This window comes from Ipomoea triloba, chromosome 14, assembly GCF_003576645.1.
Source record: "Ipomoea triloba cultivar NCNSP0323 chromosome 14, ASM357664v1".
NCBI lineage: Eukaryota > Viridiplantae > Streptophyta > Magnoliopsida > Solanales > Convolvulaceae > Ipomoea > Ipomoea triloba.
In genome coordinates this window covers 9,405,652-9,417,794 of record NC_044929.1, presented here as the reverse complement: position 1 = coordinate 9,417,794, position 12,143 = coordinate 9,405,652, and the positions used below count along the sequence as shown (strand labels likewise).

At 32.4% G+C, this 12,143-nt stretch overlaps 1 protein-coding gene across 4 annotated transcripts; it reads right to left on the bottom strand.

Annotated features, from left to right (window-relative positions):
* Nucleotides 1-497: 497 nt before the first annotated feature.
* On the bottom strand, nt 498-8,344 carry LOC116005010 (axial regulator YABBY 5-like). Of its 4 annotated transcripts, XM_031245224.1 has the most exons (7): nt 7,912-8,344; nt 6,215-6,337; nt 5,590-5,716; nt 3,567-3,615; nt 1,971-2,046; nt 1,576-1,692; nt 820-924 (listed from the first exon to the last, which is right to left on the bottom strand). In XM_031245224.1, exons 1-6 carry the CDS (start codon nt 7,987-7,989, stop codon nt 1,615-1,617), a joined length of 531 nt encoding a protein of 176 aa, XP_031101084.1. In that variant the 5' UTR covers nt 7,990-8,344; the 3' UTR covers nt 820-924; nt 1,576-1,614. The 4 variants fall into 4 exon arrangements, with proteins under 4 accessions (XP_031101085.1, XP_031101082.1, XP_031101086.1 ...); XM_031245225.1 differs by lacking the exon at nt 1,576-1,692 and having other exon boundaries at nt 498-924; nt 6,215-6,332; nt 7,912-8,341; XM_031245222.1 differs by lacking the exon at nt 1,576-1,692 and having other exon boundaries at nt 498-924; nt 7,912-8,340.
* Nucleotides 8,345-12,143: the final 3,799 nt, after the last annotated feature.

Here is a 12,143-nt window from a genome sequence, read left to right as displayed (position 1 = left end):
ATAGGCTTCTTGAGTAGATAATAATAATATAGAGTTTACACTTTAGATAATAATTAGGTTTTTCTTGTTATCTAAAATATAAATATTATCTACACACAAAACTCGCAATTGATCAATAGATGGAATATGCCGTGCAAGAACAACATACGTACAACTTGTGAATTGTTTAGATTTTAGATATTTATATTATTATTATTATAAATAATAATAATAATAATAATAATAATAATAATAATAATAATAATTATTATTATTATTGAAGAAGATAAGAAAATATATAGTGAAAACATCAAACATGTGCATGGTAATAATAGTTGAAAAGATAACGGAAGTTATAACGACATGTGTATGTTTGTCGAAAATATTGTATATAGTACAGTTGTTATAGCATAATGCATGTATAAAAAATGTAACGGAAAAACAGACATAAACGAAAGGTATAACCTTCATTTGTACTTATTAGTTTTTAGATAATATTCATCTTGCACCATAACCTCTTATATGACTGTCACATTAGCATATTGAAGTACCCAAAAATAAAAAAGTTACAATGCAAACAAAAATGGGAACACACTGAAAAGAAAAAGCACAAACTAAAGATACTATATTGCCAGAAATAATACACTTACCACTATGCCAAAAGTTATATCTAGTAGTGAAAGCGCGTGTATTTTTTTATACTTGCGTAACAGTCGTTATCACGTTTTGATGGCAGAATGGTGAGCTCAGCGCGCCCTCTAACGTCCCCTCAACATATATATAGTAGGGTGAGTAATTATTATACATAATTATGAATTTATGTTTTGTTGGGCATTGATAATTTTATTATTGAGTGGCATCCTGATCTCCAACTGCATCATCCACATTGGCTTGTCTGTTCCCAACCAGATTTAGTCCAAAATGAGTGTGAGGAAAATGTGCCCACTGCAATTACCATTTAGTTACCAATTAGTATATTTTAGTCAACTTATAATGAAATTTACATACAAAAATGTCAATGGATGAAAAACAAATTAAAATCCCTAACAATTAATGATTGAGCATCGCAGTAATATTATTTCGGATCATATAGCACGATCCATTTACTTATATTACCAATAAAAGAAGACTAATTCACATTTGGTGGCTAGCATTAATTGAATTGTACATTTGTACATATACATGTATTTGAAATTATACTATAGCCCTGTTTGATAACTATAGACCCAATATAAGTGTTTGATTAATTAGCTTTTTGTAACAACTTATTGCTCCAAAACGCTAAAATTTAAAAAATTATTCAAAACAACTTTTTTGATAAGTTTTTTTTATTTTATTTTATAAAATCATTTTACATGGTAATCAGTTATCAGCTCAACTAATTTACCAAACATTTTTCTATGCTAATGTTATCAACTAGTTAAATCCGATAATTAACTCAATAAGCTAACAACTATTTACCAAACACTCTATCTATTTTTTAAGATTGTTGCAAGAGGGTTGACTCTATTATTTTTTTCCTGCTCAATCAATAAAGTTAAGGATAGAGTATTTCAATAAATAAATAATTAATTAAATAAATAAAGTTAAACGTACCGGAAATGTATATCCTCAAGGAAAAGTTTCCAACTTTATTTAATTAAAATAAAATATATGGAGTGATGGGTTTTCTTGAAAATGTATTAGTAGAAGCCATCCAAACGAGTAGGGTTTCTGGTCAAAAGGAAAGTGGAAAAAAGGAGTAATATAATATTCCTCGCAGTGTTACGTTGCAAACTGGCTTCTTTTTCTTCCCCTCACTAGCAGCATGTATATATTCAATGAAGACAGCTAATAAATTAAACCATATATATATATATATATATATATATATATGCATGTATGTATGTATATATATAATACAAGTAATAATATCATTTTCAATAATATCTTAGCATTAGTAATTAGTTTACTTTTTTTTTCCCCCCTTTTTTGCTGCAATAGTAACTTACATTTTTTGCAGCAGCGCTAAAGGCTTCTTTGTGGCTAATTTTTGGATTGCTTGCTTTTATCCTATGGATCTCCTCCCTACCAATCAAATTAAACGACATCATCGTAGTCTCTTCACACACACATATAATAGGGACGTATCCAGAATTTTTTTGAGTGCGACTAACTATTAAAACAAAAAAGATAGTTTGAATTTTTAAAAATAAAAATGAAATTCTTAGAAACATTACCATAAATATTGTTAGATATGAACGAAAAATTAAAACTTTATAGAAAAAATATTAATAACGTACAAAATATGAAACACAATTAATTTGATATGATTTGAATAAAAAATACATTATAAATAATATATTTCAGTCTTAATTTAAAAAGAAAAGGCTTGCACATCTTATATTCTAAAGAATAAAAATGAAAATATTACTATTAATATATTTAAAAAGCCAAGAAAAAATATGTAAGCTAGTGAGAATTAAAACTTTGACCATTCCCACATTAACAGCATAAATTACCATCTTACTTAGCTTGTCTTTTGTTTATATGTATTTGTATATTTTATATACACACAAAGAGCTACTATATATGAGGGTGAGATAGGGTGGAGTGGGAAAGTGGGGGGCAGCTGCCTCACTTCCTTAGGTGAGAACGTGCGACCAAACGTTAGTGCACACAATTTACTTCAAGGTTTTCACCGTCATCCAGATATGCGTGAGAGTAGATTGTGTACACTTATTCTTTTTCATACATTGTTCTGATATGATCCGGAATATATATATATATATATATATATATATGTTAATGTTCAATAAGTACATCCACGTGTTCATGTGAGTCTGGTGAGGCCTTTCGTAAATGTACACAAGCTATTACACGAATGTATACATGGTAAATTGTATGCATTCATGCTGGGCGAATTGCACACAATCTAACTGTGTGCATTCGTGTAGTAGCTTATGTAAATCTAAGAAAAATCTGACGGGACTCATAAGAAAATGTGATCTCATCATTTGATTATATATATATATATATATATATATATATATATATATATATATATATATATATATATATATATATATATATATATATATATATATATATATAGAAATAATTTCAAGTGTGGCCGTGCTCTCCCGTGCGGCCGTGCGGTCACACACCACTCAATGTTACGAAATACACCACTAAATGTTAAGAAGCACACCACAATGAAACACACCACAATGTTAAGAAACACACCACACACCACAATGAAACACACCACAATGTTAAGAAACACACCACACACCACAATGAAACACACCACAATGTTAAGAAACACACCACAGTGCATATTGAAACACACCACAATGTTAAGAAACACACCACAGTGCATATTTGTGTGGTGTGTTTCTTAACATTGAGTGGTGTATTTCATAACATTGAGTGGTGTGGACCGCACGGCCGCACGGGAGAGCACGGCCACACCTGATCATGACTCTATATATATATATATATATATATATATAGAGAGAGAGAGAGAGAGAGAGAGAGAGATGAATAAATTTAATAAAATCAACTTAAATTAGATTTTAGAAATGTAATTACAATATCCAACTTACTTGATGAATCGGTTGTATGCAGAAGGAGCACGTTGTCTCTTCTCTAAGGCTGCATAAAATGATATAACATTAATAGATGAAAAATAGGCACATATGCCCAGCACATGTGTACGCATGCACAAACACGTATACATACACTAATGAATATATTTAATTGCACGACAGTAACGAATAACATCAATTACAGTAATAACTATAAATAACATAAAAAAAAATGTAACTTAGTTTTAATAAAACAAATTAAAATTCAATAATTTCATAACATATTACTATATGCCAAGAATATACAATTGAATATAGAGTTGTACTGTGCGCATGGAATACATGTACACTGCATATACTTCCACACCCTCCACTATCATCCAAGAAATTGGAGGTGCGTGAGTTGGATAAAGATGTAATGTCACAATCAAATTAAAGGAGATGACCTTCAAAAAAAAAAAATTAAAGCAGATGAAGTATGATATATGATTAAATAAAAGTATGGTAAATAAATAAATTAATAAAACTCCGGGATAACACGGGTTCGATTCCAACGAATGACAATTTCCCTTGGGTCAATTTTTATGCCTTTCGGAGCGAACAATGATTAGTAAGGTGTATCTGAACCGTTAAACGGACTTGAGAAATACTTGAAACACCTCGTGAGTTTACCAAAAAAAAAAAGAGAGAAGAAAGTAAGATAAATAACTTAATCCTTTGGCAGCTGTCTTTGTTGATGACAACTGAAATGGGAATGTCTTCTGTCTCCATCCATCAATGCTATGTTTCATAAATGAGCAAAAGTAAATTCTTGGGTGAATTGAAAATCGTTTTAGGAATGGAAATAATTTCTACTTTCTAATTTCTAATCAAATGGTGGTAAATACACGATTACTTAATTTAAGTAATAAAATTTTACATAATAACTCTTACAAATAATGAATTAAAAGATGGGAGTTATGTTTCAACTAAAAATTAGCATAAACGGATTGATGGATAATTGGATAAATACACAGCAAATCTTGAGTCCAATCCAATGCATTATTGTAACGATTAAAGAGTCAAAGCAATTAAGACAATCAACAGTAATGATCAGGAATCGAGAGTTAATCTAAGTACTTAGTACAAGAGTCGTTGCACTTTCACACACTTTTGTACTTGTACTTAATATATAGCTACTGTAATAACCAAGGTAAACACTTTAAATTTGTACTGAATACTTGGCAATGCAATTATCCATTTATCCCATTCATTATTGTCTATCAATTCTCTTAAAATCTTTAATTTCCATTTACTTTTAATTTCATGATGAATATGATTACTGTTGTCATCGATAGGTAGACTATATTTTTATTTTATATATTATATACATATCTCGTCATATGTGTGGTTGCATTACTTAGTACAAGAGTCGTTGCATGAGTTTGTTTGATTCAATTCTAATACTAAATTGAAGTATGTATTTATTTTCAAAAAATGCTAACCTTATCATGTTTAAAGTCAATGACCTTGTGGTATAATGGCTCGAAGTGACTTTGTTTTTTTATATAAGAGGTTCTGTTACATTGTAATAGAGTGACTCCTTTATATAAGAGATTATGTTACATTTTAACATATTCAAAATAATTATTAAAATTTTTAAGTTTGTAATATTTATAAAACTATCTCACTATTTTTTCTTGATATTTTAATTCAAACTTATATTCGACCCTAACTGAAGAGTTCTTATCTCTTGAAAGAGTTCTATCTCTGGAAACTTACTACTCCATCCACAAGCCTTTTAAGTATCTAAAAGCATTTCATAAAACTAAAAATTCTTCAAAAACCAGTTTCCTAATCAGGGAATGAAGAGGGAGCTAAGGAATTCATCACTCGGTCCTTCTTTTTAACTATATATATGTTTTAAACATTCAAACTTGTATGTATATCAATATGTATGTATGTACTCCACTTGTATGTATATATGCTTCAAAATTACACCCACAAATTAAAGGCACAGTCGCACAGAGATATACATATATGAGAGAGAGAGAAAACTAACTGCGCATAGGAGTGAGTATAGATTGCTCTAGTAGTTGATCATGAGACTCAAATACACTAAACATGTTGCAGTTGTAATTAGATGGAACCGACCCCATGGCATCTTCAAATTGATGTTGTTCTTGTTGCTGCTCATTACAACAAAAAATTTTGCATCAACATAAAAACTTACTAATACCCATTAATTTCTGGCCTAAGTTTCAATTACAATAAATAAATAAATATATATATATATATATATTACATGAAAGTTTGCAGCTGCGCTACAGGAATATACACTTTGGGTGAAACTCACCCTATGATCCTAGCAAGCTAACCGCCTCAAGCCGAGAAGGTCAATAGGCAAGTTACTAATAAACCAACTACCCGATGAACTCTGCTGAATTACCCCATGATTAATAAACTTGTAACTTTAACTCTTTAAGCAACAAAGTAATGTTTCTATGAGAACCAACCTCAGTCCATAAATATTAATCTGGTACATTAAAAATATAGATCTATTAATTTGGAGAATTAAAAATACATTTGTGCATATAAAGCATTATGTTGTGGGCATATTAAGCATGTGTTTTATATATATATATATACACACACACACACACACATATTTATTTATCTATGGTTACCTGGAAATCTTGGAGCGGGAAAGGGTGAAGCAAAGCTCCCAGATCAACAGACAGCAAATTGGAGCAATGTCCACATCTCACTACCACAGTGTTCAGCATGCTGCTGATGCATGGCACACTAACCTAACAATGTTTGAACTCAACAAATTAACCACACCCTTTCATTCAAATCACTAAGATTCTTTAATATATAATTCTAAAAAAAAATAGTGAAACAAATATATATATCCAAAATGCATGTAACATTTTATATATTCTGGGATCTCCCTTAATTCTAGGTTTTTACTTTACTGTCTGGTGCAGTGGGGGATGGCTCTGGACCATCCATCAGATGCATTATATTGCAAACACCAAGGCCAGACAATTGTTAGTTCTTCATCATCAGATCATCAAAATAATACACATGTGTTTCTTCATGACAGGTGATTAACATAATATTTACAAACACAAGTACACCACTGTGTGTGTTTTTGTCTCTGTAAAAAAAAAAAAAATCCATGGGATAGCTCAAGTGGCAAGTGAGCTCTCTTTATAGAGAAGAATTTAGGGACAATCCAAATTCGATCATGAGAAAGATTCGGAACACCTTGTGGTTTACACTAAAAAACATTACCACAGACTCAGACTCTCATCAGTATTTTCACAGCCTGAACACCATGGTTAATAACCATACATGTGGTCATGGACTACCCTTTGAACAAACTCTGTTTCCTTTTGATGCTTCTCACTTTTTTTTCTGACTCTTTCTCAGCTGTATGTAGGATGGGAGATGATTAAATTATCCAGTGGGCACATAGCCATAGAACATGGGTGTGCAGAAGAATATAATCCACCATCCATTTTAGTTGCAAATTAAAAGTACTAAACTTACAAGGGTATTTATAAATAATTGGTATCTAGTTTTAGAAATAGAAAACTCGAGATTTTCAACTATTCAAAAAATATCGATCAAACAATTAGTATTAATTACATCATGTTTTTGATCGACAAAATTTTTGGCGATCTGGAAATTAATTAATTGGTTGTTTAATGTAAGTTGGTCACCAACAAAAACAGAAAACCCTAATTAATAAACTCAAAAGTCTCATTTGTGTATACTTTATTTTCTTTATGTAGCTTTTAGAAATGGAATATTATTTGTTTTTCCTAGCTTCTAGGTCATGGAAGCATAATTTTAGAAAATTTTATTATACATGCTATAACTTTACCACGTATAAAATACAACATTTTTAAAACTTAAACGGTGTCTTATCTACCAAATATAATATAGAATAGCTATTTTAGTTTCTAAGTTCCATCTTCTTCCCCTTATCAAAGTCACAGCAGAAACCTTTTTTATTTTTTGAAGAAATCAAGCCACAAAATCAAAATAAAACATAAAACTCAGAGCAAATGGTACTTTGAACTTGGAAAGAGCATAAAGAAATTCACAATACTTCTTTATCTTTTGGTGTTCTGTGCAAAGATTATACTCGGATCCCAAATAAATATAAACCCTATTAGTAAACAAAAATGAAATTAAATTTGCAAAAGAGGAAGTTCAGCACTGAAGATCAGAAAACCCCAACAAGAAAAAACCCAGATGGGAAAAAACCACAAATTAAGTGTTTGGTCTGGTTCTTGTGCTCCATGCACCGTGAACCTTAACAGCTAGTAGGAATGAATAATGAAGCAGAAACCAGTTAGGAAATATATACCGCAAGAATGGTGTTGCAGAAGCTGCAATTAACGTAACAAACCCGATCCGCGGAGGCGGTGGTGATATCGAGTGACATTTTTTTGGGTTATATGTAGTGGTTTGAATCTTGAATAGGCGCCGACAGGGAGGAGGAGGAGGAGATGAATAGAACCAAAAGAGGAGGGTAGGTAAAGAAGAAGAGTATATTGTCCAAACCAGGAAGTTTTTGGCAGTTAAATTAGCTAGCTAGCTAAGTAGTAAGTAGTAGCTTAGACAGCTAGTTTCAACAACAGAAACATCATATCATCATAAGGTGAATTGAAATGTAGTAGCAGAATTAACGGAAATATATAGAGATGGGGGAAAGAGAGGCTAATGGGAAGGAACAAATTAAAATTGAAGGATACATATGGTGGGTATGTATGTATGTAGAGGTCAAGTGTAGAAAGGAACACAAGAGAAAAGATGATGAGGGGTGTATGGACTTGGGATGGGATGGGGTGACATACATTTGGAAAGGGGTCGAAACGTTTAGGATCTCTTGCATATAGCATCAATTAAGTCCGTGTTACATTTGTAAACCTACTAAGTTAGTTAGACTGTTGACTTGATAAGTATAAAATTATAAGTTTGACTCTCAGCAGAGCAACCTATAGGATCATAAGACGGGGTAGCCTATTGGTTTTTTAGTTTGAGCCGATCAGTTGGTTTACCTGGGAGGTGTACCTCTTTGTGGTCCTTTGCCTACGTACTAGGATTACATTATAATACAAGGCGACCTATTGGATTTCTTGGTTTGAGCCCGTCAGTTGGTTTGCCTAGCGAGTGTATCTCATTGTGGTCCTTTGCCTACTAGGGTTATAAGACAGAACGGTCTATTAGTCTTCTTGGTTTGGACCGGTCAGTTGGTTTAATGGTACTCACTTTATTTGTGTATTTATTGCATATAATCAAGTTTAATTTTTGTGTTTCTTCTCCTTCTCTTAGATCAATTGGAGAGGTAACACTTCAAGAAATTAGTTTAAGTGACAAAGTTTACGGCTTTACGCTATTCGGGAATCTCATAAAATTTTCATTGAGAATCCTTTGAAGAAGGATATGAATTTTCCAACACTTATAAACCTCGGGTATACTTGATGAAAAAATCAATTAGCTAGATTCTACTCACGAAAGACATGGACCAAGTGAACATCTCATTACCTTCACGTCTCACACTTGCAAGCTTCTAGTCATTGATTAACTTGGAGATTGAAAGTGAAGAGAGAGTGGAGAAATTGTAGGAGAATTTGAAGAAATATGCAATGAAGAAAACGACTAGAAATTTCTATGGTTGAGACGAAAGGGGAGGACCAATTTTGCGTATTCTTTTTTTACTAATAAAAAATGGCTTGTGAATTGACATTAAGGGTATGTTTGGAAAGCAGAAAAATGACTTCTGGAAAATGAGTCATTTTTCGGAAAACAGTTTTATTTTCAGTGTTTGGTTGCATTCTGAAAAATTGTCTTTGTGTGTTTGGTTCATTTTCTGGAAAATATATTAAATTGTATAATTTTACATTTTAATTATTTTTTTAAATATAAAATAATAACAATAATATATAAAATAATAATATTTCTTTTAAAAAGTAATAGATGTGGCCATTTTGGTCAAAAAATTGTTGAAGCCAAGTCCGAAAAATGACTTCCGAAAAAAAATCCGGAAGTCATTTTCTGTAAAAATGACCTAATTTTCCTTGGTCAACGGAAGTTGTTTTCCGTTGACCGCATTTTTCAGGCGCAGCCAAACACCAAAAGCTCGGAAAATGATTTTCGGAAATCATTTTCCGGGCTACCAAACACATCCTAGGTAGAATTTATCAAAATCGTTACCGCCACATGATTAATTAGAAGAAAAAATATAAAACTAAAAAATAATAATATCCAAGACACTTTTAGAATCTATAATTATTTAAACAGATAACCCCTACCAAGTTGGTCAGATGGTTAAAGTCGGACCGCTATATACTTGCAAGTCACTATATATATACATAGTAGACAAACCCTATCAAGTTGGTCTGTTAGAACCGGGTTACTATATACTTGCAAGTCGCTATATACTGTATACATAGTAGACAACCCCTACTAAGTTAGTCAGATTGTGAAAACCGAACCGCTATATACTTACCAATCGAGTCATTTCCATTTTTGGTCCTATTGTTATTGGGGCATTGCCAATTTTAGTCCACTTTATTAATTTTTGCCATATTGCGACCAGTCTTATTTAGTCCTTACCACTTTTAGTCCACCGTTAAAATTTTCGTCAAATGGCTGTCCTAAACAGGGGTATTTTTGGTCTTTTCATGCTTTGGTCATTTCCTTGACCCTTTGCGGTGGTTTTCCTTACATATTTTCATCCAATGAAGAGGTCCAGCGAAAGCCATGTGAGCCACATTACAAAGCCATGGCTTTCGCCGGACCTCTTCATTGGATGAAAATGTGTAAGGAAAACCACTGCAAAGGGTTAAGGAGATGATCAAAGCATGAAAAGACCAAAATACCCCTGTTTTGGACGATTATTTGACAAAAATTTTAACGGTGGACTAAAAGTGGCAAGGACTAAATAAGATTGGCCGCAATATGGCAAAAATTAATGAAGTGAACTAAAATTGGCAATGCCCTAATAACAGTAGGACCAAAAATGGAAATGACTCTTACCAATCACTATATACCTAGTAGTCACCGTCATGTTTAATTTTGATGATAAAGATTTTGAACTTGGTCTTGTAGGCCTTCTCTCAACAATGGATAATGCCATTATAAATAGAAGGGAAAGAAAAATATTTCAAAATAAATTACCCAAAATAGTTTGCCTAATAATGATGGTGTGCATGCGTTTGATTACGCACTTAAAAGTTACTGTGGGAACAAGCATACAACTAACAAATGTGACCATAACGATTTGGTGTTAAAATTTAGTAGATCTATAGTTGACTAGTTGTAATCTAACAAATTGTTATATCATGGACAAATCATCATCTTGTATTTTAGACTTTAATCCAAAAATTATGTGTCTGCAATTGACATATTTTGTATATACAGTTAACAATTTATGTCCCTGTAAATAAATTAAAGGCACATAATATTTTAACTACAAACACATAATATGTTAACTGTAGACACGTAATATGTTATTAAAATATTATATTTCTGCAGCTAACATATTATGTGTCTTTAGTTAACATATTATATGTTTGTAATTACTTTGTTATGTATCTGTAGTTAAAATGTTATGTGTCTTCAATTAATTTACAAGTACATAAATTGTTAATTACAAGTGAGAATATGTCAACTATAGAAATATAATTTAAAAATATTATTTTAGATCATGATTCACAAAGCAAAGTAGACCATAATTAATACATAGTATAATTTGCCGTTATCTACCACAATGGGCCTTTACAGTTTAACAGGACTAGTTTTTATTTATTTATGGCAAAAACTTGTGTGAGACGAATTCGTGAGACGGGTCGGATCTTTTATAATATGGGTCAATATGTGGCGCACAATCTCAAGCTCTTACCTTCGCAGAATGCAAACATATGCTCTTGCATGGGTCGACTCCTCTGCCAAGCTTAACACGGTCGTTGACCAATTCGGCAGAGAAAACCCCACTTGTAACGACAAGTTCCTCTTACGAATCTCACTCGACTTCATCTCAAGTGAAACCTCCAGCGTCACGTTTGAGTTTTACGCCGTTGCCTGCATCAAGGATATTCTCGTTGGATCTGTCTGTTTCCTACTCAGCAGCTGCCCCACTATAGTCAAGGCATCCGTTGGAACTCCGGTCTTCATAGCCGCCCAGATACAACGCCCTTCTGAAAGATTCCACGACGTCCTCAACATTAGAGCTACTGTCTATAAAGCTACCAAGTTCGATCTTGTAATAATGAACGGAGTGTCCACAACTTTTTCCACGACTCGATGTGGAAGAAAGAAAACCTCCTCCGCCATCATCACACCTAAGCGACATCAGATCGAAGGGAATCCATAGATCATCCTAAGCGACATTGTCGCCTGTTTCTTATGGATCTTCTCTTTCTATAAGTTGAAACGACTTGTTGCCAGTTATGCAAGTGCCTCACGAAAAACCCGAGAGGTTCTCGGTTTATTACGACCTATCTCAATGACACGTGAGCCATAGTTGATGATCTTGCATTGGCTCAATATCTAGTCTTTGATGAAGACCTGGTTGTTTACATATCAACACAACTA